General features: G+C 39.0%; 3 protein-coding genes across 3 annotated transcripts in view; 2 read left to right on the forward strand and 1 right to left on the reverse strand.

Annotated features, from left to right (window-relative positions):
- Positions 1–26,324, reverse strand: part of HnRNP-K (Heterogeneous nuclear ribonucleoprotein K) — a 52,304-nt gene continuing 25,980 nt past the window's right edge. The window contains exons 5-12 of the mRNA XM_089590474.1: positions 24,397–24,469; positions 23,260–23,376; positions 6,161–6,289; positions 5,811–6,063; positions 4,543–4,854; positions 4,247–4,467; positions 3,987–4,156; positions 1–2,646 (exon numbers count right to left, since the gene is read on the reverse strand). Of these exons, the coding sequence (XP_089446600.1) occupies positions 2,616–2,646; positions 3,987–4,156; positions 4,247–4,467; positions 4,543–4,854; positions 5,811–6,063; positions 6,161–6,289; positions 23,260–23,376; positions 24,397–24,469 (1,306 nt within the window). The 3' untranslated portion in view covers positions 1–2,615. The remainder of the gene's footprint in view (positions 2,647–3,986; positions 4,157–4,246; positions 4,468–4,542; positions 4,855–5,810; positions 6,064–6,160; positions 6,290–23,259; positions 23,377–24,396; positions 24,470–26,324) is intronic.
- LOC106637366 (cytochrome b5) lies at positions 7,283–9,084 on the forward strand. Its single transcript, XM_014350124.3, has 3 exons — positions 7,283–7,420; positions 8,079–8,278; positions 8,761–9,084. Exons 2-3 carry the CDS (start codon positions 8,087–8,089, stop codon positions 8,971–8,973), a joined length of 405 nt encoding a protein of 134 aa, XP_014205610.2. The 5' UTR covers positions 7,283–7,420; positions 8,079–8,086; the 3' UTR covers positions 8,974–9,084.
- Positions 10,876–13,062, forward strand: LOC106637365 (cytochrome b5). The gene is made up of 2 exons (XM_014350122.3): positions 10,876–11,088; positions 12,528–13,062. The coding sequence occupies exon 2, from the start codon at positions 12,533–12,535 to the stop codon at positions 12,962–12,964; it is 432 nt and encodes a 143-aa protein (XP_014205608.2). The 5' UTR covers positions 10,876–11,088; positions 12,528–12,532; the 3' UTR covers positions 12,965–13,062.

A 26,324-nucleotide genomic window follows, 5' to 3' on the forward strand; every position in this document is an offset into this window, starting at 1 on the left:
TATTGTTTGTACTAAGTTTATTTGACAAATAAAAAGTATATTCAATACAAATCAATTGTAAACAGTATATCTTATATTACACAAACGTGTTACAAGATAACGTCTATCATCGTAATAGCCATCATCCTACGGAAAAAAGAGATCCTCCCTCCCTTTGCGCTGTTCCGCACTTTTACATAATTTGCTTTCTATTTATTTTTCTCTTCAAAATATCCTTACCAGGTGATGATGTAATTATATCTCAATCACTTTTTTTTTTTTAACTTTCTTTATGAGCCTATAATTGCACTGAACGCTAAAATCATTTCTTGCGAAAGAAAAATCTCACCACGTTTTGCATCGCGTGCTCTTATTTACCTTTTCTTAGTTAACCGATCGCCCGTCGGTTCGCCAAATACGAATAAACAGCATACAAAAATAAGAGTGACTTTTTTTTCGAAGCGGGCGACTACAGAGAATCGTGTACGTAAATAAGTATGTTATTGTTTTTCTCTGCAAAAATAATTACGGTAAGATTAGTTACAAAAAAATAAGAAGCCGATGAAATTACATATAAGTAATAAGTAAATTATAATAACTTCTATTGCCTAGTTTAAATTATATAAAAATGCCCTTAACAAACGCCACGAAGACACTTAAAGTAAAATTACCATGTGCTTTATTTATGAAGTGTTTTTATTTTATTATTATTATTTTTTTTCATTTGGGAGAGAGGCTCGGGATATACTACTAATCTAGGGAGATTAACTGGAAGAGGACGAACATTTAGATGAGAAGGCTCTCTTATCTAATTTTCATTATTTTTTTTTGTTGAACTTATAAAATGTAATCGCTGCTTTTTATTTATAATTAATTAGGATATTATGGGGGGAGGTACACTCGCTGGCTCAAATAAAATAAATTTCCTCTCAATTTGGTCGCGAGGAAAATAATAATGAAAGAAATAATGTTATAAATGCCACATGTTAAATGACGCATACACTATTTTAGATCTTTATTATACATATTGTATATAAGTTTTATGTTTAAATTGCTCAAATCATTTTTGTTTACAAACTTTTTTTTCTTCTATTATCCTTAGAATTTCCGTATATTAGATGTATTTTTCAATTAATTTTCGTATCGGCACCACCTTATAATGTCGATGGTTCTAGTAATTTGATGTTTTTACGTAATAGTAAAGTATATTTACTTTTGATAACATTAATTTGAAGATGATTGCCGTACATTTTCATTCTACTGACACTCAGTATGCGATTCACATTAAATGTACTGACGTATTTCAGTGCAATGTAAAACATTTGGTGACATCACCATCATACACATGATGTAAAACACTTTCTATAAATCAATAGATTATCAAAATGATAAAAAGAATTACAAAAAATAACACATCAGTACATCAGGCGATCGTGGTGAATCCCATTTAAAAAGAGTATGGAGGGTAAGAGAGAAGGGGTGTTATGTTTTTCTAGCTATTTATTAATAATTATTAAACGGTTATAATAAAAGGAGCTACACGAGTGTGCAGTTAGCAGTCAAAGTATACAAATTTTTAGGCATAAAGAGGATGAAAGAAAGTTGGTATAGTGTTTTATTTACAAAGGTTCTTTTTTTTTTTTTTAATTCACACTGGCAACGTTCTTTCTTTCCTTTTTTCTTTTTTTTTTCTTTGTATGTTGTCCTTACCGTAAAACATGTATGCATATCATGGTGTCTTTCACCAAAAACTTTCATCCGAAAAAAAAAAACGTAATTTTTTTACTTCTTCACATTATTAACTTCTAACTTTCTTCCACAAGACTTAATACGATTGGGAGCGGTTCACGTTTTGGTGTGCAAATACCTTTGTTTAACAAGTTAAAAAAAATATCGGTCCAAGTGGTTTCAAAAGGATAAAAAATTAGTTGAAAAAGTGTTACCATAGCTCGTGATATTTACAGCGTAAGTTTAAAAATTTCTGTCGAGGATTTTTCAAATATACACGCGCATGAAAAAACTAACAATTAAACAATCAACAAATTTACTAAAACAATTTACATTTTTTTTCCCCTCATCATTCTCGCATTTATCAAAACTGATTGATACGACTCAACTTCATTCAAGACATATAAAAAAATAGTCTGATACTCAACACTCGAAACATTTTAATATTAGTAAATGGTTAGTAATTTAAAAAGCAAGTGCATGTAACTATTCTAAGCATGTAGCTGCACTTACACGTTTATCCTTTTGAAACCACCTGTTGCATTTACTGAGTGAAAAAAAATAAAATAAAAACTTATGGCAACAATTACTTTCATGTACTTAATCTAATATGTAAATTTTGACAATTTTTTTTTCCTGCATACACGACTTGTGTTTTAATGATTTTCTAAGGTCGTTTATTAGCGATGCAACTATTTTGTAAAACGTCACATCTGCAGCACAACGTTGATGAATCCACTCCAGATTTTATCTTTCATTTAGAAAAATGGTTTCTTGCTATTTGTCTTGATTATTCTTGAATTCTATCATTTTTTTTTTTTTGTTTTCAATCCGAGATATAAGTTTGCTTAAAAAAAATTATAAACGCATCTTTGGCTCCCCCTCTTTTTCGCTACAATGATTACTGTTTAGTAAGCTTGCTCAGAATTTTCGTGTACGCTGAAAAAAAAAAAAAAAGAAACATTATCATCGGTTGGCTGTGACCATAGAAATTAATTCTCATCTTCTTAACGAATAGTTTGTCTGGAAAATGAAACTGCGTTTTTCTTTACACAATAATTACATTGTTTTATTATTAATATTATCATGTAATGATGAAACCCAAAATGACTAGTTTGTTAGTGGTGACGTATTCAAATGATTGCTTAAAAAATAGGAGATGCGCCGTTGTTAGTTTTAATCCAAGGCAACAAGCAGGCAGTAGGACACGTGGTAGTAGGCATGAGCACATGAAGATTGCGAGCGCCTTTGTAGGATGATTAGTGATTCCTTGTTACACCTCAAATAGAACAACAAAATCACTAGTCTTCCATACAATGATGCTCAATGTTTAAAATGACTTTTGGTTACTCCGACGACAATACCCTTGGACGAGAAGCCAAACTCCTCTTGCATTCTTTTTTGTTTTCTTCGCTCACGAGCTCTTTTTTTTGTACAGGCTGTTAGTTTTTCGTTAAATTGTTAGTGAGCGATGAGAAACTAATGAAAACCAAAGAACAAATAATATATTTTCAACACGACCAATTAATTACTTTTTCAAACAGAATACATTTTTACATTCTTAAATAATTCTTTGATTTTCATTTGACATTATTCGGTTAATTCGTATGTTTTTCATGTCATCTGGCAGCACTTATATTAATCATAAATTATCAAATGCATTTTTAAGCAGTATCATTATTGCAGGCGTAACTTAAGTAGCTTATGTTAATTTACATGACAAAATTGTTAGCATCTGATTCCCTCATACACTTTCATTCATACAAACATTTGATCTCGTGCAGGATTCCAGTTAATTTTATTAATTTGCGAATTTTATTTTTCTTTCATACACTTTTACAAAGTAAAATCATTATTTTATAGCAATTTAAAAAATCATCACAAATTCAATTGTAAGTAGAGGCATACACATTTCTCATCATAATGAATTTCTAAACGTAATCTTCTACAATATTAATCTAGCATTCATCAGTTCTTAAAATATGACTTAACTAGCTTATTTTCGCAAGTAGAAGATAATTAAAAAACGTTGTGATTGTTACATATTGCTCAATTTCATATGATTAGGTATTAGAAGCTACAACTTTTGAAACAAAAATGAACGTTGTTGAGTGAAAAAAACAACATTTGAAAAATACTATAACTTGGCGAAAAATATTGTTTTTAGATTCGTATAACATTGCCTTATAAACGTTAAAGAAGAAAAACGCAGTTCTTTTATTATGGTATCGCATTCAATGAGATAATGAAATAAGTGGATAAGGACATATAAAGTTTACCTTTGCTGCAAGAGGAACTGAGCCATCTGTATCTGGTTGGGTAAGCCGGTGATGGTGATGATGCGATCGTTGCTACCCGGCAATGGGAGATCTATGGTAATGCCAGCGCCACTGTCCGATCTGATCTTGCGAATTCGTGCGCCACCTTTGCCGATAATGGCACCAGCGAGCTACGCAGACAAAAAAAATGTTTGACAATAGTTAGATGCCCTCATTTGTGGTAAAAAAAAATAATAATACACATCAAAGGCTAAACGCACATCTTTCGGAATAGTGACTTGTGTACTGCTGACGTTACCGCCACCGGGGCTTCCACCTTGGCTGGGCCCATTACCGCCGCCACTGCCACCGCTTCCACCACCAGCCATTGGTGGCGCATTGCCCATACCACCGCCGCCTCCAAGGCCGTTGGCGTTACCACCACCACCACCCCCACCACCACCTCCTCCTCCTCCTTGCATGTTGTTACCCCAGCCGTTGCCTTTAAATCAAACGAATGGTTATGCAAAGTTTCTCTTGAAGGAGTCATCGATGAAATGAAATTCGTCAAACTCACCGTTGAAATTGCCTCCACTGCCGCCACCGCCGCCGCCACCGGAGAAGGGTGGGCCTCCACGGTTGCTGTTAAAGCCACCACCGCCTCCACCCATACCTCCTCCCATACCACCGCCCATGCCTCCTCCCATACCACGGTCGGGACCACCGAATCCGCCACCGCCACCTCCGGCACCTCCTCGCATGTTACCACCGCCGAAGCCACGGTCGGGTGGTCCACCGAAGTTTCCGCCACCACGAACGTTGCCGCCGCCACCGCGACCACCTCCCATGCCTCCTGGGCCTCCAAAACCGCCCCGGTTCATGTCTGGACCTGTAAAATGAGACAACGGATCATTGGTAAGTTTACGCGTTTTCCTTCGTCCGATTCTAAACGCGTTGGACCCATCCATTCGAGGGTTAAATTATAGAGTCATTCTGGATTTTTTTCATTATACCACGTTCTAGGGGAGAGGGTGTCGCACGCATCGAAAAAACCGCATGTACCTTATTTCACCCGACAACTCATTTTCTATCTGTTCACTCGACCTTGAAGATTTACCGATCGATAATGCATAAAAATTGAAAGCACACCCGACGCAGAACAATTTCGAAATCGTAAAATTTCGATTCTCAAATTGTTTTACACCAAATAAACGCGAAAAATGGGGTCTTAACTTTATTCAATGGTTGTCAAATAGATAGTTGTTCATCGTTATATTTTTATTTTATGGTTTTGGTTGATCCTCGTGTTTTAATACAATAAATAATTCAACATGGGGTGTACATTGTTAGACAACATCAGGGCAAAATGTACACCCGAGTTAACACAATACTTTGATGAAAATTTCGCCAATAGTCTGAAAAATAGTTACTTTCAATAAATGAATAAATCCTGCACACCGAAAAGAGGATTTCATGTAAATACCCTCAACAGAACTCGGCTCTGATATAGACGCCACAAAAGTAAGTTTCACATTTCTCCTAGCCCATGAAGATAACTAGATATTGGTGTTTTATCCATCCTAATAATCATCTCTTCAATCAAGATAACCAATAAAAACAAAATAAATTTAATCGATCATTCAAATGAAATAGCTGATTAATCAACACGCCATCAGAGTACACTTGACAAACACGTAATGTTTTTATCATGCATTTAAAATGGTCATCAAACTCTACACGACCACCACCCACCCGTAACACAGCCATCCCCCCTCCATCTCTTGTACTGATAAAAAATGAACTCGGAAGTGAGTATGATGGTATATATGCCAAGCCAAGTCTTACCATTGGGCTTGAAGTTGCCGCCACCGCGGTTGTCGCGTCCACGGGGACCCATGCCGCCGCCGCCACCGCCTCCGCCGCCCATGTTACCGCCTCGACCTCCGGGACCGCCGAAGCCGCCGGGCTTGCCACCACCGCCGCCACCACCGCCACCACCGGCAGGCTGGCCGCTCTCGCCGTACCCACCGTACTCCTCGGCGTAGAACTCGTCATAGTTGCGCGGGTCGTACGGATTGTTCACGCCCTTCAGCGGTGACTATATCGGGACGGGGTGGGAAGAGAAGATAATTTAGATACATTTTTTTTTCCTTCATGCTTTTGGTTTTTTGGTAAGTGTATACATGTGTACTTACGGTTTTGATGGTGGCGACGAGCTCGCGGATGCAATCGAGCACCGTGTCGGACTTGCCGCAGATGCTGATGAGCCGATCCGTGCTGTGGGGACAGCAGTTGGAGTAGATCTTGATCCTCGCGCCTGTTTTCTGTTAACAATAAACAATTCGTTTCAATCAATGCGTTCGTGAGTAAGTGTGTGTGTGTGTGTGTGTGCATGTTAACACGCGTGCATCGGTGGAATTGGAATGTTTGGGAACTCGTATGTATGCGCGAGATGAGATTAATTGGAAGTGGTATCGGGGACTTTGATCCGTGGGAATAATTTAATTCGACTGAAGCTCTAACGATATCCAACATTAAGAAAAACATTACTTTTTTAATCACTACTGTGCTAATAAAATTATTTCTAAGAAAAAAAAAACATTTTTAATACAAAATCACACGTAGTACAAGTATATCAAGATGACACTATTTTTTTTGTAGTAAAAATTTTAGTACTCGAATCAGTTGTTGAACGAAGAATAGTTAGTTTATTTTTAAATTATAGTCTGCCGTTCCACGTAAAATGTAGTTGTTATCTTACTACTTAAAGTTGCACGCCGTGAAAAATCTGTCGCTAATAAGTATACCTTCTGCTTTACATGCACACAACACGAGTCGTTGGCACAAATCGCACATGGGATCAAGGCCACCAGTATTTTTTCAAACCTTACACGACGTGCAGTCAGTTGCGAGGCCGATAATTGCCCAAGGGACGGGGGAGGAGATCTTTTAGATAAGATATCGACTCCCCCGCACCTTTAGCTTCGATTAATTTTTTTTTGTTTTTTTTTTCACTTTGCCAAATGAGATTCAATTTTTTATCGGCAAGCATAGATCACATGATCAAAAAGGTCGCGATGGAAGTCCAACAATCGTTAACAGAGTGACGATTCTTCTATTCTGTGCAAATGATCCCTACGCGACACGTGTGTATGGTGTATGCACACAGTAAACGGATAAAATAGACGGAATCCGATTTCTTATGAATTTTCATGATGAAAAAAAAAAAAAAAAAAAAAAAAAAAGGTCACACTCAAAGTGAGCCGTCGTCGATATCGGTTCTCTTGTGGCGAGCCAGTTACTCGCACGCGAGACGCACGATCGTGACAAAAATCCCTCTGTTTTAAAGTTGACAATAATTTGTGTTTGTTAAATCATCGTGATCGCAAAATACTCGTGTTTACCTTGGATACACTGTGCTGTGATTCACTTCGAGCGACTGAGAAAAATCTCAAGTGAGTGGTTTTTTGTTTTCCACCTCAAACTCGGAGGAAACTAAGATCTAAATTTCAGAGTTCGAATGTACAAAAAGAATGTTAACCAAAACGTAGGCATGAAAAAAAAAAAAAAAAAAAAAAAATCCTTACGTGGTGGGACGACGATTGAGTATTGTCTCAGCCGCAAAACCGCAGACATGCAATGCCAAAAATACTTGTTTACCCACATGATTTTAAAGTTAGAATTTTAAGGTAAAAGCGAGCCCAAGAGAAACGAGCACCAAGACCGTACGGTTGTAGTGCTGACTTGCAGTTTTTCGAGCTCTTTTATCCGTCACTTTTGTTGCGAGTAACTGGTACCGTGTCGATTGGTTCAAACGAAAAATTAAAATTTTGCCCTTTAAAACTGTGCCAGTGGTAATGAATTGATTGGCTATTGTTCCCCCCATTCAATTTTAAAGAGTAAAGATTTTTCAGTGCTTTTAATAAACAGTAACTTTTACCTCAGGCACAACGATTTTTACCGTTTTAAGCAGTAGAAATTACTAAGTTGACAGTAGAGAGTAAAAAATCCCTGGACGACGGAGTGATACTACAAATAACCGTTCTGAGACAGTAATTTTTGCAACTTTTTTTTGTTCACAATCGTAAACTCCGTGATATGCAATTCTTTCAGCGAACAAAATGTCAGAGCAAAAGTACTCGGTGGACGAGGTCACGAGACACAACCACGCCGACGATTTGTGGATGGCGCTGCACGGCAAAGTTTACGACATGACCAAGTTCCTCAAAGAGCATCCGGGCGGCGAGGAGGTGCTACTTAACCTGGCGGGGTCGGACGGCACCAAGTGCTTCGACGAAATCGGACACTCGCAGGTGGGTCGTACAATCCCGAGTTTTCGTTTTTTCCCCTTGGAAGTCGTTCGAAAAACAGTCCCAAACGAATTTTGAAGCAACTTTATGGGTAACTTCAAAAAGGCCTTTTTCAAGGTCTCAATTGTTTGAATTTGAAATTTGCCATGTATCTTTATGGCTTGACTTTTTTTTCAAAATAATTATCTCGTTTTACCATTATTACACGTAAGAATTATTTCTCGCAACCAAGAAAATACCCGTAACAATGGTACCAAGTAATTATTCTCTTTAAACGAGATAATCCTTTGTTTTTTTACACAAAAAATATTATCTCGCCATTCAATTTTAGTTCAACTACAATGTACACTTATGTAACTTTGTAATAATACAATAATTTTGTAACATGTATATTTTATACGATACAATTTTCTTGATTGAAAAAAAAAAAAAAAATTGTTCTTTCAATGTACCAGTAGTTGCCAATAATTAGGTTTAATTTGCAGGAAGCCAAGCAACTGAAGGACACCTTGGAAATCGGCGAGCTCGTGGGCAGTTTCCCGGAGGAGAGCAACAGTGCCGGTCAAAGGGAGGCAACGCTCGACGACGACGACGACTGGACCTACGAAGCGCCGAAGAAACAAAGCTCGCCCTACCTACCGATCTTTATCGCCTTTGGCGTTGTCGTTTACGCCGCGATTTTTTACTACCTGTTTTAAACAGCCGATCCTACTTTTCTCCTCATTGTATTATTTACATAAGATTTTTTGTACTAAACGCGCGGGGGGTGTTTATTTTTTTCTTTCTTTTACATCCGTCACTTGACTCTAGATTTTTACGACTAGCCAAAGACCAATAAATTAAAAAAAAAATCATACCATCTGGGGCGAGAGTTTGGACTTTGTCGTGACAATGTATTCATGCGAATCTATGCGAAAAGTTCTCAGTTGCGTGTTATTCCGTGCGCTAGTTGCAAACACGCGTCATCGTGACTCGACAGAGTAGAGAAAGAGGCTATTAGACGTAAGTTTGTTCCAGTCAGATCAGTCAGATGCCCGAGAGTTTTCGGTAAACATTGTCACAGGAAATTCTTTACCACCCCCCCCCCCCCGATAAGATTGTTATGAGGGACGCGCGATGATGATTTAATACACGCGTGGGATTTTTTTTTCTCTCCGACTGTATTGACATTATAAAAGGAGAAGCTTTTACGGTTGCTCTTGAGATTTTTTCATTTTCAACCAAATTTTCATTCAGCCGGTGCCCGATAACATGGAAAGAAGCAACACAAAAGAAACGCAGTGACGAAGAGTATGCATTATTCTACGGTTTTTTTTTTTTTTTTTTTTTATAAATAGAAAATAATTGCAGGCCAGAGACACGATGCCTCGCGACGCGAGCAACACAGGAGCAGTGATGGCGTATGGTCTACTCCTTTTCTCGAAGAGTTTTACATTTAAAATCCGTGACTCGACGTTTTGAACTTTGTAATAATGGACGCATGCAGACATTGTACTGGCTGTTATATTTGAAGAGTACTCGCACGAGTGCGTCGTCTGATAAATATATATAATTTTTTTTTTTTTTTTTTTTTTTTTTTTTTTTTTTTTTTTTTAAGCACGAGTTGAACGAGAACACGCCTTTGAGATCTTTCGTTAAAATTAGCAATCATAAAATCATTACGCGTGGGGGGAAAAATTACGCGAGCGTTTAAAACAACTTTTAAAATACATCAGATTTCCAAGACAAAAGTTCAACAAGCCTGATAATGACGTGTGTTCGATAGTTGAGTCACGTGGTTGAAAAATAGGCAGAGCTTTCTAAAGATCGAGTTGTAATTGTGTTTCAATGTATTTTGTAAATAAAAAAAAAATAATAATAAAAAAATAAAATAAAAAAACTGAAAAAAAATCTAAGATATTGTGATCACCATTAATCGTGAAGCCCGCAACAAATAAAGTTTCCATGATGAGAATTAGAATATAAATTTCGTTGAAACAAACTTAAAAAAAAAAAAAAAAATTGAAATAAGCACCGTGAAAAATGTATCGCTGGATATAGGCAGAGCACCCATAACTCATTCACATGCTTAAAACAGTTTGTCGCACAATAAACAAACAGCACCAAGCACAGAATACTAGACGACAAATCACAATAACCCAATCGTCTCCTGCATAATAAAATTTTCTTGGAACACCGTGTAGTAGTATAAGTTGCGTGCGTGTGTTTTTTTTTTTTTTTTTTTTTTTTTTCATCTCTTTTCTTATTTTATTTCCTCAAACTCTGGGCTCTTTGAAAGTTAAATGATGTACCGCCCATACCGTATGCTCCAGACACTTTTATGAATGAAAAGCACCGGTGATGGCTTCTGATGCGTAAATACGTGCGTCCATACAACTCGCAATCAACGGTGAAAGATCCAGCGAGTCTTGTGTGCTTTTTCAAGTATATCGCAGCCACGAGTTTGAGGACAAACAATCGCACGTTGCCGGCTGTTCGGCGCCACGATAGGAAAGATGAAGAAAAAAAAAAAAAAAAAAAAAAAAAAGAGAGATACGAAGAGTAGTGTGTCTTGTACGACTGGACATGTAGGTGTGTGGTAGGGGAAGCCAATCGGAGGGCAAAGCGGCGAAGAAGACGAGAGGCTTTTGGTAGTCTGTTCGCGGTTGCGAAGCTGAGGAGGCTTGCGCGTGCATAGGCGGCTCAATCGTTGCACCACACAGCTGTCAATCCTCCGAAGTTTTATTTGTTTTTATTTGGAAAAAAAAAAATCCATCGTACAATCGCGATCTTTCGACTTGACGCTCTCGACGATTTTGTGGGTTCCCCGACAGGTAATGAATTCCTTTTTCATTTTTCATTTTTCATTTTTTTTTTTTTTTTTTTTTTTACGTTCGAGTAACTTTTCGGCTCGGTGTGAAACATTGAAACATTGTATAAAAGTTTGTTCGGAATAAGCCACGAGTGCAGCAACTTCTTTATCTTTCGAACTAATAGCATCAGAGATAATGAAATACAAGAGTATTTTGTAAATAGAAATTACACTATTTTGTAGAAGGAGTAGTGAACAAAAAAAAATCGTCCAGCAGTAATGATTCGTATGAGGTTTTTGTGAAACATTTGATATCGTTTATTAATTCAAGGTTGGATTTAGTAGATTTAATTTAATAAGTAATAAAAACAAAAAAAGGAAAAAAAAAAAAAAAAATTGTTCCGAGATGTGACGTACAGAATCACGTAACACGGGTGGGAAAGTGTGATGATTTTTCACCGCGTTAACTGCAGCACAAATAAATAATCGGCTCTTGCAATCTGCAGAAAAGAGGTAAGGAATATTCGCGCGTGTATCAAAAACGATGCGTGCACAACCTCGACAAATTACACCATCCCACTGCTCGGACCCGAGTATATACCGAAGTGTTAGTCAGTGTTTCATGGTCAACTCGTTTGTACGACGAGGAAGTATCAATGTTCATACGTGCACCTATTATATTATAACATGTTGCGCGCATAAGAGAAGCTCGGGCGTAAAACGGGTCTCAAGATTTTTTTTCCTTTTTTTTTTTTTTTTTTTTTTTTCCAATCATTTTTATTATTATTACTAGTACCGAAGGTAATGACGAACGACGACGATTTTTCCTCCTTTCGAACGAGATACGCCTGATCACTGTGAATCCGATGTATTTGTGTCGGTTTACTTGTTTACATCACAACAACGTTGATAAGTACTTGATAAAAAAAATTAAGTGGCATATTATGCAACATTATTTCGGTCAGACTTATCGAACGGTGTGGATAATTTTTAAGAGAAAAAAAAAATAATAATGGCGCAGAAACTGCACCGAGTATCTGAAATGCTCTGGTTCCAAGCGTTATATCGTTATAAATATGTTTATTTGAAGATTTAATGCATTATTACGTTTCATTCACCTTCAGTTGCGATCTATTGTGGCTTGTGCTGGAAAAATTTCTGTCGCGTAAATTGTACGGCTCTGTGTAAAACTGTATTAAAAAAATAAAAAAAAAATTAAAAAAAAAAATTAAAAAAAAATTGAGCACAAACGATACATTGTATTTGTATAAACAAGTGAGCCTTCTCGCACCCGTTTAAACCGTTCGGACTAGTAATTGTTCATCAATTAACCATAGGCGAAGTTTAAATTGGGCGTAGATAACATCACTGCACGTGTTAAAAAAAATAAAAAATCTACAACCCACATCCTCATGTTCCCCACACCTGATGAAACGCACTCTCGCACGCACGAAATTGCAGCAAGCATGAGTGGCAACGACGAGGCGACATCGAGCGGGGAGCAGCGGCAGTACACGTTCGCCGAGGTAGCCGGGCAGTGCAGCGAGTCCCGTACCCTCATCGCCGTTCACGACCGGGTCTACGACGTGACGAGATTCCTGAACGAGCACCCGGGCGGCGAGGAGATCCTCCTGGACCACGCGGGCAAGGACGCGAGCGAGGACTTTGACGACGTCGGCCACTCGAGCGACGCCCTCGAGCTCATGAAAAAGTACCTGGTCGGGGAGATCGTGCCGAGGGAGAGGCGGAACTTGCCCCGCAAGGAGGGCTGGAAGGCAGGGTACAACACCAACAATCCCGAAAACGAGAAATACGTCGACGGTCCGGGCTTCCCGTTTTTCATCTTCGCCGGGGCGTGCGCGGTTGCTCTCTTGGCTATTTACTATCTCGCCTTTTAGGCTCTCGTTGCTTTTTTCGTGCCGATTGGGTTTTATGCGCGTTTGTGGAATACGCGCTACGGGAGAGAGAAACGGTGGTTTTGTACCTAATTTTTTCTTAATTTCCCCCCCCCCCCTCCGATGTTTCCCGCGCGATGATAATATTACGTCTCGTTTCGTTAAATTCGTATCATTGATGGTTGCTTTTTTTTCTTCTCTGGTATTTAATGATGTCTCTGCGTGTTTAACGTAATCCCGTGTTACTCGACAGTTTCTTTTTTTCGCAATTTTTTTGCACACTGTGCTGTAAGTATGTACGATATAAAAACCGATGAAATTTCGCGTTGATACACGATGTTAAGTGACGTGTTATTCTTGTGTCAAGTGACGCACTCAAATTTATTTTTTATTTTTTTTCCAAGTATAAGAAAAATCTATCTGGTCGAATGATTGTAAAATTGTGCCAGCAATACGCTAAGTTTGAATGTAATGTACAATTTTATATATATATAAACGATGGAAAATAATAAAGTAGTCGATAATTTTACAAACGCAATTGTCTCCCAAATTATTGATGCCTCTAATATTTTATTTTGTAATTTAAACAAAATTTTTTTTTCTCATACATAATATATAATATGGGTGATTAAAAAAATGCACGTGTACAAGGTGGGTAAGAAAAGATGGAAAATACAAGCCGATGTCGGTTAATTTCCTTTTAACTTTACTCACAGGTACTTGATCGATGACTTCTCTATTCCTCTCGGAAGAAAAAAAAAATGAATAATCATTATTTGCCAAGCAGTCACTTAAAGACGAGTGATGAGTCAATACAATGAATCAAAATTTTTCGATACAACCCAGAGATACACATATACGTGATCGAGTCCACGTACATACACACACACACACACACGAGCTGCTGGTCGTAGAGGGAAAAAAAGGGGAGGGAGGCGGAAGCGAGAGCAGATGGGCCCGATCGACAGGAAGGACATGCGGTCTCCCGCAGCCCCTTGCGGCGCGAGGCGTAAAAATATAATAACACAGCCGTGGAGACAGACACGGACAGAAGTCGCAGCAAACCACCGTTAATTATTACGTAAAAAAAAAAAAAAAAAAAGGAAAAAAAATATAAATAAAACGAACGACGCGCGCCAGAGAGAATAGACTGACTGACTGACGGGTGGACTGGTTTTGCTGCTTTGTGATGGATAACTCGAGGGGTGCAACCCTGTCGGGAGGCTTTTTTCCATGGGAATGGAATATTCGTGGCTGGGGGGGGGGCACACGATCGACGGTTGTACAACACTTGGTATAATGTACTTGAGAAATAGCGCACGTGTCGTGTTGTGCGTAACCCACTGTTTGTGTGGCGATGACCATTGATACGACGTAATAAGCACATATATAATGTTGTCGTTGAAGTTTGCTGCATCGTCATACTTCGGTTATGGGTTGTTGCAGACTTTAGCATTTTTAGTCACGAATCGTCACCATAAATCCCATTTTCCCGCAAATTGTCGAGAAAATATATATATATAACTGTTTTTATTGTAGTATGCAATATAATCATCCTGTAGGTAATTATTGAATACATGAAATTACTACAATCTGCTTATTTCTCGATACTTTGCGTAATTTTTTGAACAAAAAAGACCAAATGGAGGTATCTCTTGAAACCGCCTACTTAAAAAAAAAAAGCGGTAGATCCGTACAAGCGAACAGTCGGGGTAACGTCAAAGAGCGTACGAGTGTAGAAGCGGTAGACGAGGAGGGAATCGAGCTTGAATTGACTCTTTCTCGGAAGCGGAAACGCCGGGAGAGCCAACTAATCGAGTCCTTTGACGACTGGCTGATAGGTCGAGTCTCGAGACTGTAGAACCGGAGTACAATAAAATAATAAAAGCGCGTCTCCGAGGATGGGTCAGGACAAACAGGTCCCGGAGAGCTTTTCGACAAACGAAACTCGAGAGCTTTTTTCCGCCTTCAATACACCATCCGCTGAGAGCTTGAGTAAGCATCTACGCTTGCTCGGAGGAGCGCAAGGTAAGCTCGTCCTATACGACCATGACAGCAGTCTATTAAACACTCGGAGATTAGAAAAACGACAAACTAATAAGTAATCCCTGCGATGCGTTATTTCAACATATACTAAACAAAGATGAAGTTTCAGCAAGGAAAATTAACAGAAATCGTTAAAATCGATCGATCGACTCCATCAGATTGTATATACATAGAAAAGTGAAGTTGAACTTGACAAAGTACGCACGCATTATTGGGGCTCAGTTAGCTCTTCCTGGTCGAGCAAATTCGCGTGACGAAGACTGATGTTTGGAAGGCTCTCACCCCCACCCCCCCACCCTTTCTGATGCACTTACGTAACGCGAATTCACAAGACACTCGTACAGTTGCTGCAGTCTGTATGTGTGGTTTTCTTGTTGTTGTTCTCGGGTCTTCAGCGAAACCCTGCCCTCCGGCGTTGCCGAATACGCGCCATTGGGTACATAATTTATCATTACATGCAGCGGGATAGAAGCGCACACGGCAAACAAGGGTAATGGGGATGGTGGGGGGAGGGGGGTTACAGAAGTCGGAGTTGCGCCGGAGATTAACTTGGCGAGGCAAGCTCTATTGGTTCTATCTCGTGTACAGTCTATTTTGCTCCGGGATAAATTGATCGGGTGTTTCCTCGCGGTAATGACAAAAACGAAGCGCAAGAGTTGGGGAGGAGGGCCAAATCGATAAATTCACGTGGCGGGTTCATCGATTGTCGCCCAATTGTTTGTAAATTGCGATGGAACGAGAGAGAGAGAGAGAGGTATGTACCGAAGCGTGAAAATTTTCCGAGAAAACGTAGGGATTTTCCGCGGTGAGAGCTTGCAGCCGTATCTTTCAAAAAAAAAAAAAAAAAAGGGCAGACAGGAAGGAAGGAAGGGAAGAAGAGTGCGCGCATGGGTACAGCCAGTGTATACGTGCAACTGTTATGCCCGAGCTCGTAAATCCTGAGCGTATTTTCGCGTGGACGGGAGGGAAAAAGAAGAGGACCAGAACTAAGGTTGAGGGAATGGGGGGGAGGGGTCGATAGGATTCGACCGAGCGATCTTTATAAGGTGATTATTTGTTCGGCCTGACGCGTGGCGCCCTTTTTCTGGGTTCGTTGCCGCTCAACATTTCCGTAACCCGCGCACAGTCGTCGCTTGTTATCGTCGCGTTTGTTTGTTTTGTACAATTTTTCATTTTTCATGGCTTGGAACCAACGTGATTTTAATCATTTGTCAAGTTCTTCGTTTTTTTAAATCATTATTTTACGTTTACGAGAAGTTTTCAATTTGTGTAAGAAAATAAAAAATAAAGCGTGATACATGGAGACCGAGAGCCCAGATACCGCGAATAAAGCGGGAAAAACAAGCGAGACGTCGATCGTGCTGTTCTTATTTTATGCGCCGCACGTTGATTGCACGGAAAAAATTTCTTGAAAAAATGAGGCAAATTTTTTGTTTTGCGATTCAATTAAAAGACACCACTTATCGCGTATGAAAATTCATCGCACGTTAACGAATCACGCAAGATCGAGCAATTGGGTTACGCACAAGTACATTTTACTACCCTCGAAAATAACGCGTGATGTACGATATAAACCATGTATTTTTCCCTCTGCGGGAATAAAATCGCGGCAAAGCACTCGCCAGAAAAAAAAAAAAAAAAAAAAAATCAAGCAGAAGAAGAATAATGGGGTAGGATATTTTCAAACTTCCGACAGCCCTCCAGATGCGCGCGCTCGCGTTCCCACAGCCTCGAAGAGACACCCTCTTCTCCGTTACCCTGCCTCCTCTTCTGTATTTATATATGTATATATGTATACATCGTGAGAAAAAGAATCTCCCCTCGGAATGAGTCTCACCTGGCTCGGGGCTGCACACACGGCGCTTCCGATATTGTTCTCTACGAAGAAGATCACCCGTTACCACGCTTCTCAATGTGTGTAAAGTAACAGCCTCGCGGGATCGTATACGCGTAACATACAAACTCGTCGCCCTCGTGCTGATTTCATTTCATTCGAGCTCGTGATTTCCGATACATGGCGAGGATCGAATATTAGGGAAAAACGAAGAAAAGAAAAAAACTTTCGATGCAAAATTACGTTGTGTGCATCCACCCCCAGTTCGTATGAGGGATCACTTTACCGCCCCTTGGGCACACACTTCCCATCTACAATAATACCTACAAAACTCAACGTTTTTTCATCGCCTTCGCGCAGTACCTCCCCCCCCTTTTTTTTAAACTGGCCTGCTTATGAAAAAATAAATATATAAAAATCGACGACGACAAAAACTCGGCAAAGAAAAAGAAAAACCGTCCCACGATCGAAGTATGGAGTAGAGGGGTAGAGGGGGTTGAGAAAAACTAAAACGAGAAAAGTAAAGAACTCACCGGGGAGCGGCGTTCAACGACCCCATGACTCTCGTTGGCTACTCGAACCGTTCGACTGGCCTGCCGCGCGACAACTGAGCTCCGCAGGGCCAGACTGGGCCTCCCTTATTCCGGGACGACCCTCTCCACGCGCTCATCCCCCTCCCCTCCCACTCTGACCCTCTTCATCGACGCAGTAGGAGGGGAGGGCCTTTTGCACAAGAAAGGACGACACGACCCTCCCGATGAACTCTGTTTTATGTGTATACGCATACAGACACTGGAATTGGCTATGGTCTCTTCTTCCCTCCCCCCCCCTTTTTTTTCTTTTCTTATTCCGTAAATTTTGGGACACAAATCGTTTTTTGTTCTTTTGGTTGATGGAAGCGACGTTTGGGATCGCACGCGCGGGACTTGGGGAACGGATGTGGTGCACGCGGTCGTTTTCTCTTTTCCAGCCGTCAACAGCTCAGTCGGTGTGTACTTGTAGCCTCCGGTGGCATCATCGCCATACCATCAAAACACCAAGAGACCGAGCCCAGGAATCTTTGAGCCCGAGAGCTGGCGAACCAAAGGACGCCAAGGAACCACGAGCCCATGAGGTATTGCAATTGAAAAGACGCCTATTTGCTCATGCACGTATACACGCGTTACAAGCAATAAGTGGTACATGGGTGCACAAAAGGATCGCGGCACATACGACGAATGAATACATATATACGTAGGGTGTACAAGAGTCCGGAAGCTTCCCTCCCGCTGCAGTAAGACTCGTTGTTCCCCTCCAACACTATAACATTCTGTATATATACGTGAGCACACGCGCGTTTCTTTAGTACAGCTCGCGTGACGTTACTTCTTTGGGAGGCTCTATACCTCGGAGGAGCATGTAGGCAACGTGTGCATTGTCGGATGAATAGAGAATAAGAAGAAGAAGAAGAAGCCGACGGATGTGCTCAGCTGTGTTGGACCGGAAGATCGCGCGAGCCCGTGTGCTACTCTCGATTCCGGGAAATCGGCATTTAAACCTATATAACATACACAGAGAAAACAAAGGGCAGGTATGTGCCTTTTTTGTTGAAGTTAGTCGCTCAGTGAAACAAGTACATGTGACATATGTGTAGCCGGACGTTGATTTTTGTCAACCGCGAATTTCAATCGCCAATGATCGGTAAGCGGATCAAGATGATTTCTGCGATGATCGACCTTTTCATCGTAACGTGGATCAACGAGAGCACGAGACTAATAGAGAGAAAGAAAAAAAGGAAACAACAACCGCGCCTACGACCATTTTTCAAAGGACGCAGGGAGCAACGGTCGGTCGTAGGTGCCTAGAACAGCCGGCAATCGGTAGGCGAACAAAGAGAGCTAGCCGGCTGCACGTAGACCCGTGAGATCGGGTTCGTTCTTTCTTAACTTTGCCACGCGCGCGTGCCCAGACGCGTAATTTAAGGAGGAGGTCCCTTCTTTTTTTTTCGTGCCCGCTCGACAAGTCGATCGGATCGTTGCCCTCGTACCGATCTGCCGCTACATACTTGCGACGCGGGGAGATCGGTGGAAAAACTGCCCTAGTGAGTAGTCGATTGTTTTGTTTTTTCATCCCCCCCCTCCCCTTAGGACAATAGAGCGAGAAATACGACGAGCCGGTGAGGAAAAATCGGTTTCCAACGTCCTTTTAAAAAATAATCCTCCCAGAGCCGGGAGGAGGACTCGCAACTACACAATAGTATACACCCTAAGACGAGACGATCATATAGGCCTACGGTATAAGATCGGCAGCGTCTAGCTTTGAGAGAAAAGAACCATAGGCGGCCAGTTAACAGCCACGCGTGATGTTATATATACATGTATGCAGGCACAGTGTGTATTATAAAGCACACCTGGCGCGCGACAGCTGCTCCGCTCGAGAGAAAGAGGGAGCAGCCGGTAGGCAAGTTATATAGGTATATGTGGACGCGCAGAGAGAGAGAGAGAGATAGAGCGTCCGTTATATATACGTGGACTAGAGCGAAGAAGAAAAAGGAGGAGGAGCAGCCGAGAGGCCCCAGCACCTGTTTCGTACGTTATACCCGGGCACATGTCGCCCTGCCCATGGTGTATATCGATGTATACATATATCCATTGGATCATTGTTGCGTTTGCAGGCGAAAAAAAAAAAAAAATTCAAGTTCGCGTACACGATATGATATTAAGTATATATTGTACGCCCCCACGGAATTTCTCCTTGTGCCCCTTGTGTGCATATATACCCACTGCACGCGATTGCGTGCTCTTTTAGAGGGGCTGCGCCCCAGGGGAGAGACCGGGCAAGCTCACCTCGAGAGACCCTCTCTACTGCTTCTTCTTTTGCGGGAGTTGATGGATTGAATTTGCCATTTTACTCGGGCATGTGTGAGCTAGACCCATTCAACAATCGAACGTACACTTATCATGTTTTACAAGATATTATGAAGATTGCTGCATGTACCTGCGCGTCCCTTATTAACGCAACAAGATTTGGGTGACTCTTGTAAGACGTGAAAAGAAAGTACTCGTGTAAAAACGCATAGAGGTGCGAGAATCGTTGATTTTTTTTGTTCTTTATTGATTGAATGAGTAAATTTGAATCTGCATATTGTTACTGTTTTGAGATAATTATCAGCGCATTTTCACACATGTGTACGTTTATTTGACAAAACTTGTTTAATGACCTACTCGTTCAATTATGCAGGATAATGAGCGTGTTACGTATAATATGATGGTGAAGCGTTGAATTTGGTGGCCATGACAATTATTATCGATGCGTGTGCGCGTGCCTTGGATGTTACACGAAGGAATTTACAGAGGGTCGAGGGTAGAAGAAAAGAGCTCTGTTTAGCCGAAATGAGAGAGAAAAAAAAAAAATAATGTAGGGAGCAATTTTTATCGAGAGTTAGGTAAGTATCAGCTGTAGACTTGGTGAGTACTTTATTGATTTTGTCTTTTTAATTGTGAATTATCGCAATAGAACGGGCTGAAATGAATAACAGCATGATTGTATACGTGTCGAAAACAATAAAGTCAAGAGACAGTTTGTGTACAGTTTTACGTGTCTTCGAGATACGAGAAAATGTTTTTTGAGTACTTAAGTACATGTACGTATACGTATGGTAAAAATAACCTTTTGAATAAAAATTCAAGTAAATTAAACACTTGCTTAAAAAACATTACGAAATTACGATGTAAACGCGCCATTTCACATTCAGACCTGAGGATGGACTGAACGAGCAAGATGCCAATCACAATTATTTATTTTTAGACACATTATTTATCCTTTTATTTGATAAATCTTGATTTTTTTTTTTCAATACATTCGTATGGTCGTTATCGTGCAAAAACAGGGTCACTGTTTTATTAACATTCGTAACGTCAAAAAGATAAGAAAAGGGTATCTGTTTCAAGTAGAAGCTAAAACTCCTTAAGTATCGTTTGTTAAAAATTAAATCACTACAATTGAGTGTACAAGTAATACGTAAAATTGTTTAACAAGCAAAATTTAATAGGTATTGCATCTGTTTTTGATACAGTTATCACGTATCAAACGACTATCTACTGTTCAATTGCTTTTTTTTTCAATAAAGTTAAAGGGGTTATCGGGGTAAATAAAGGTCAAAAGTAAATTATTGGCTTGGATGGTTTTTAATACGAGTATTATTGTACGAAACGTGGGATCAAGTGTGTAGTATTATGTATGAATATTTATGAAAATTAACAATAAAAAATACCCAATAAAATCAGTTCGCAACGAATACTCGATAAAGAGCTCGTGTGCAACCAATTCAGTTTTTCGAAAAATAAAAGCTAGACGTTTTGAAATTTTAATGTAAAATTTATAGTGATGAAATAACGGGTGGTATAAATTTTAGAAGAATCTGAATAAAAACCGGAACATCATGATATTTCATTCTTGTTGCCATATTCCGATATAGCTGCTTTTTTTCGGTGGAGATACAGGAAAAAAAAAAAACGTCCAGAGAGGGAGCAGAGAGCCAATTTATCGATGAATTTATTCACGATCGGTAATACAGATCTCAGCGCTTTCGAGGAAGCGACCGTTGTGTATCTTCGGTGGTGAAAGACAGTGGACTCGTAAATTCTGCGTCTCCAAGCAAGGGAAGAAAAAAGAAGACGACAACGATTTCCCTTGTGCTCTCTTAAACGGATTTCATGGCTGATCGACATGCTGGCTTTTTTTCTTTTCCGGGGGGCTTATTTTTCCCTCACATGACGACAGAGACAAATGTTAGCCACTGTAGCCATGCACTACTATCGGAGCCTAGTGAAATCGTATGTACTTTCGCGGACGAAAAGTTTTTCGATTCTTCATTCGTTGGGAAGTTTTTTTTTTTTTTTTTCTTGTAAAGGTAATTTTATTTATGGCCTTTGCCTGTAGGATGAGCCTTGGGGGTGGGGACGGGATTAACTACATTTTTTAGTTGTTTCTCGTCAAGTCGAACATTGGATTTTTCGCACACTCATTTTGTTACTTTCTAATGTTTTATGCAAACGACGCTATTTATTGTGTATGAAAGAATTTTAAAAATTAGTATCCAAATCGAAAGTTAAAAACTAAAGTAGATTCAATCAAGTTTTTGTAAAAAGAAACCGAGGCACTTGGTTTTTCTCTGGTACACTTTTACTTTTACATTTCATTAATTTTTTTCTTCTCCCCGCCTCCATGAATTTATAGTTAAAAATAATCTTCAATTTGTTGTCTTGTCATTGCGTAGTTCCTTGTCAATAGCGCAACAGAATTATATATAGGGGAGTAACAACTTGGGAAATAAAACACGAAAAAATAAATCGCTAGAAATAAATTATATCGAGATCCTCGAATAGCAGATGTAAATTTTTTGACAGGGAGTAACTGTGCCCGTGTAAAGTGTTTCAAGCCATATCAGCAAAAACAAGCTCATACAGCAGCAGTAACGTGAAAAACACCGAAAGCCCCCTGCGCTTAGCTGCGCAAACTTCGTCATCTCTCATCCAGAGGTAAACACGCGCTACAAAGAGTCGAGGGTAGTTTTCCAAAAACCTCGCCCTCGATAAAACAAGACGAGTACGCGTAGAGAGAGGAACTTTCGGGTCTTCCTCTTGAGCTAACTCGTGGATTTACGAGGCTCCGAGGTCTTGTTGCTCCAAAGGCGTAAACGTAACCAAGCGCACGGGGTTTCTTCCTCCGGCAATAAAAGCGTGGGTACGTACGTCGACTGTTAATTTTTTTCGTTGTTGGGCATTTTCTTGGTTTACTTATACTTACTTCCTTTTTTTTTGTGCACCTCTGCGTTGTTTGACGTACGGTGCGAAATTAGATGAGCTTTTTCCCGGGAATATGTTGCACATGCAAGTACTTAGGAGAAGATGAGCAACGCAAATATGAATAATTTACCCCCCTTTTTTTTTTTTTTTTTTTTTTCAAAAGTAAGTGTTTGACTTTTAACATGAATGTTATAATGTAAATTAGTAATAAATAAATATTAAAAAAAAAAAAGAAAAAAAAAATTTGAAACAAAAACGTATTTTTCGTACGCCAGTGAGTCATTACAAAATAACAAAATACACGAAAAATACATTCCGTATAGTGTGATTTTTTAAAAGCATTAAGAAATTCAGGTATCCAATATTCTATAAATTAGAAAAAACGTGTATCTTGTGTAACCTCAAACAAGTACAATTAGGCAAATGTCTTTGATGACCATAAAAAACTAGAGGGCGAAATAAGCACTGTATATGTTATTGCTACATTGAGGCTTAGGAGTAGTGTATGTATAGTGGCGATTAATCTCTAAAAGAGAAGGAGAACTAAAATTTATCCCAGATCGCAGGATTCCAATTCCACGCGTAAAAGTAATTGCTCGCCCACAACGATGAGAAAACAAAACAAAACTCACCTCGCGCATCTCCTTGATCTTGTTGCCACCCTTGCCGATAACGCAGCCGGCTTGGCTCTGGTGCACGAGCATACGCAGGTCGATGTCACCATCGCTCGATCCCATTTTGACTCCGCTCTGTGAAATATTTGACGTTTTAGTACTCACTTCCTCGGTACGCGTGACGGTTCAATCGCTCAAACCAGTAAAGCGCAAGAGGTAACGGAAAAGAAAAAGCACGTGGTGACAAAAATTAAAATTTGACGCGTCCAAAAACACAAGAAAACATCGAGAGCTTCATTAGCTCGATGAAAAAAGCACCGTAATTTAATTGCCCGGCTGTAAGTCAGGATAATCCGTTGATTACAGTTTTACGGCACAGCGGATTTGAGCGCGCGTTCTTTAATTTCGTAAATTAAAATTGCTGGGAGCGTTATTTTCCAAGATGATTTGCAGGATAATCTCGAAACGAGATTGAAGAAGCAATTTCGGAAGAAGCAAGTTACCGGGGAAGTTTAGATGATTTTCGATAAGCAAAGTATAAAGATGTCGACATACCTTACAGTAAATTAATAATACCTCATTATTTTAATTAGAAAAGGTAGTCTAATTTTCGGAAGTATAAAAATTTAACGCAATACTTTAAAAAAAAAAAAAAAACAAGAGTATGATTTCAAATTCTGATGTAAAGTCAATAAAAAATATGGTATCGATGATTACGTACATTTTCTATTTGTTTGTATCATTTAAAAATGAAGCTTTTTGCAATTGATACATTGAAACAACTATTATTTTGTTTCTAAAAAATGAATTCATTTTAAAACACAAATTCGTAGAAACATTGCTTTGTCAAAACAAAAATATTCGCTGTGTCCAAGTTTTACTAAATTGAACAATGTTGCATGTACGTATGTTAATAGCAATTTTTAATGCACAGCTTACATTCTTCCGTTTATTGCTAAAAACCACAACCATCGACAATAGAATTTTGTTTAAATGACCACTCATCAGAGATATATCTCGAGATCACTGTAAACTAATCAAGCAACGAACAAAAATCTTCATCACGTGACTTACCAATATTTTTAAAAGAAAAATGACATACTTTTTTTTTATTCTAGACATGTTCACATACAATAGTGTAAGATGCAAATTTACCTCTTCCAGTTTAGGTACTAGATCAGCCATGATCGTGATGATTGTGTCCAAGTCTGACCCAATCGTGAGGATCCTAAAACCAGAAAAACTCGGCAAGTTAAACGTGTCCTTTTTTTAATTTACAATGGAAAAAATCAATAAATACAAAAGGGATAAAATAATGCTGATCTCGTCACCATCGGCAAAGCACCATAAATTGTTTCAACACATGGCTAAAAGTTTTGGGATACTGATCAATTGCAGATAATATATCAATTGCAGGTATTTTTAAAAAATGAATTAAAAAAAAAAAAAAAAAAAAAAAAAAAAAAAATGTTTGAATTGTTTTTTTTTCTTCTGAATTGACAGTAAAAATATCCTTGAAAAAATTATGGTCAGTGGTGCATATATAAAAAAAGATTACATGAGGGATTTCCTTATAATTTACTTACGGTCAACAGGTGTGCAAAAAAAAAGCTACTCATGGGAGTAAAAATAGTTCGTTTTCTAGTTCAAAATACACGGAGAAAAGAAATATATAGTTATTTTTATAGTGAAGCTTAGGTTATAACATTGAGACACTGTGAAAAATACAGAAATTTTCACTGTAATAACACGGTAAAAGTGATCCTGAAAAAAGTAAAAAATCGTATTAATTGGTATCAGGTAGCAACTTTACCGTAGCTTCACGGTAAAAAATTACCACAGTTCTCTTCGTCGTGTAGTAAAATAAAACCAATTGTAAAAACAAACGATTCCTCAGTCTTAGCCATTTTTGTGGGGTTAGAAGAGACAAAACTTTGCTCAGGAAAAAAAAAAAAAATCAACATCATTAGTTGGTAGGGTCGTCTACTACCTCTTGTTAGTAAGTATTAATTAAATATAAGTGTATAGTGTTATCGACGCTGCGGCCATGGGATTTCTGAAAAAAGGCTTCAGATGTCTTAATAATATTTGACAGTCGCAGACAACGTTATCATCAAATATTGATAATTCATCATGGGCAAAAAAAAATTTATGAATTCACAAATCTCACGTGACATACTTATACTTTTCATCTTGAAGACATATAACGTTGTCTGCGCTGAATTTCATATTCATTGGTGTCTATAATTATTTCGATTTGGTTTTTATTGTTCATCCATTCATCAATCGACCCTTTTTGTTTAATATCATTAAACTGCATGGATTTTCAAGATGACATAGCAACTCGAAGCTGCAACGTATTTTTTTTTTCTCTTCGAGTTAGGCCCCATTTATAGTGGTGTGTTTGCTTCGCGTTGTTACCTTTATTCAAAATAGGTCTGCAGGAAACAACGCGAAGAAAAATACGCTATTATAAATGGGCGGCCTTAGTTTTGCCGTACCTTGGAATAAGGACACAAAATAAGCAGTAGCTACCCATATTGTTGGGACTCCTGTTTAGCCTAGACAGATTTCGTTGATAGAGAGATTCGGCAGTATTTTTGTTTTCAGAGCTATGGCAGTCATCGTTTGGCGATACTTCTAGGGTTTCATCGCTTATTTAGGAATATGTATCCTTAGAAATATATGTAGATTTTCTAATTGGAGCTGAAAATCTTTGAACAGAATCAGTGACAATACGAAACTAATTATTCGCTGTGAAATGCTTACTTACTGGACACTAGCTGGTAGAAGCCACTGAATAGCTAGAATAGTAGTAACGATTAACAATTTTTAAAGATTAATTTTGCTAGTCCAAGACAAGAGCATAACATTCTGACAATATTGACAATTTTTCCAATTAAAATTATAAATATTCAACTTCAAGAGAATGCAAGAAAATTTGTCACGAAATGCTTGAAGCTTGACTTCAAAATATTCATAAGTGTAACTCACACAATCTATAATTTTATAATTGATTTCATTTACCTATACGACATTTTCATATATTCCTGCTAATTTTTTTGCTGTCCAGTAACTCTTAA

This window comes from Copidosoma floridanum, unplaced genomic scaffold (genome assembly GCF_036245765.1).
Source record: "Copidosoma floridanum isolate Cflo_tuat_1 unplaced genomic scaffold, Cflo_Japanese_pri ptg000012l, whole genome shotgun sequence".
NCBI classification, from domain to species: domain Eukaryota; kingdom Metazoa; phylum Arthropoda; class Insecta; order Hymenoptera; family Encyrtidae; genus Copidosoma; species Copidosoma floridanum.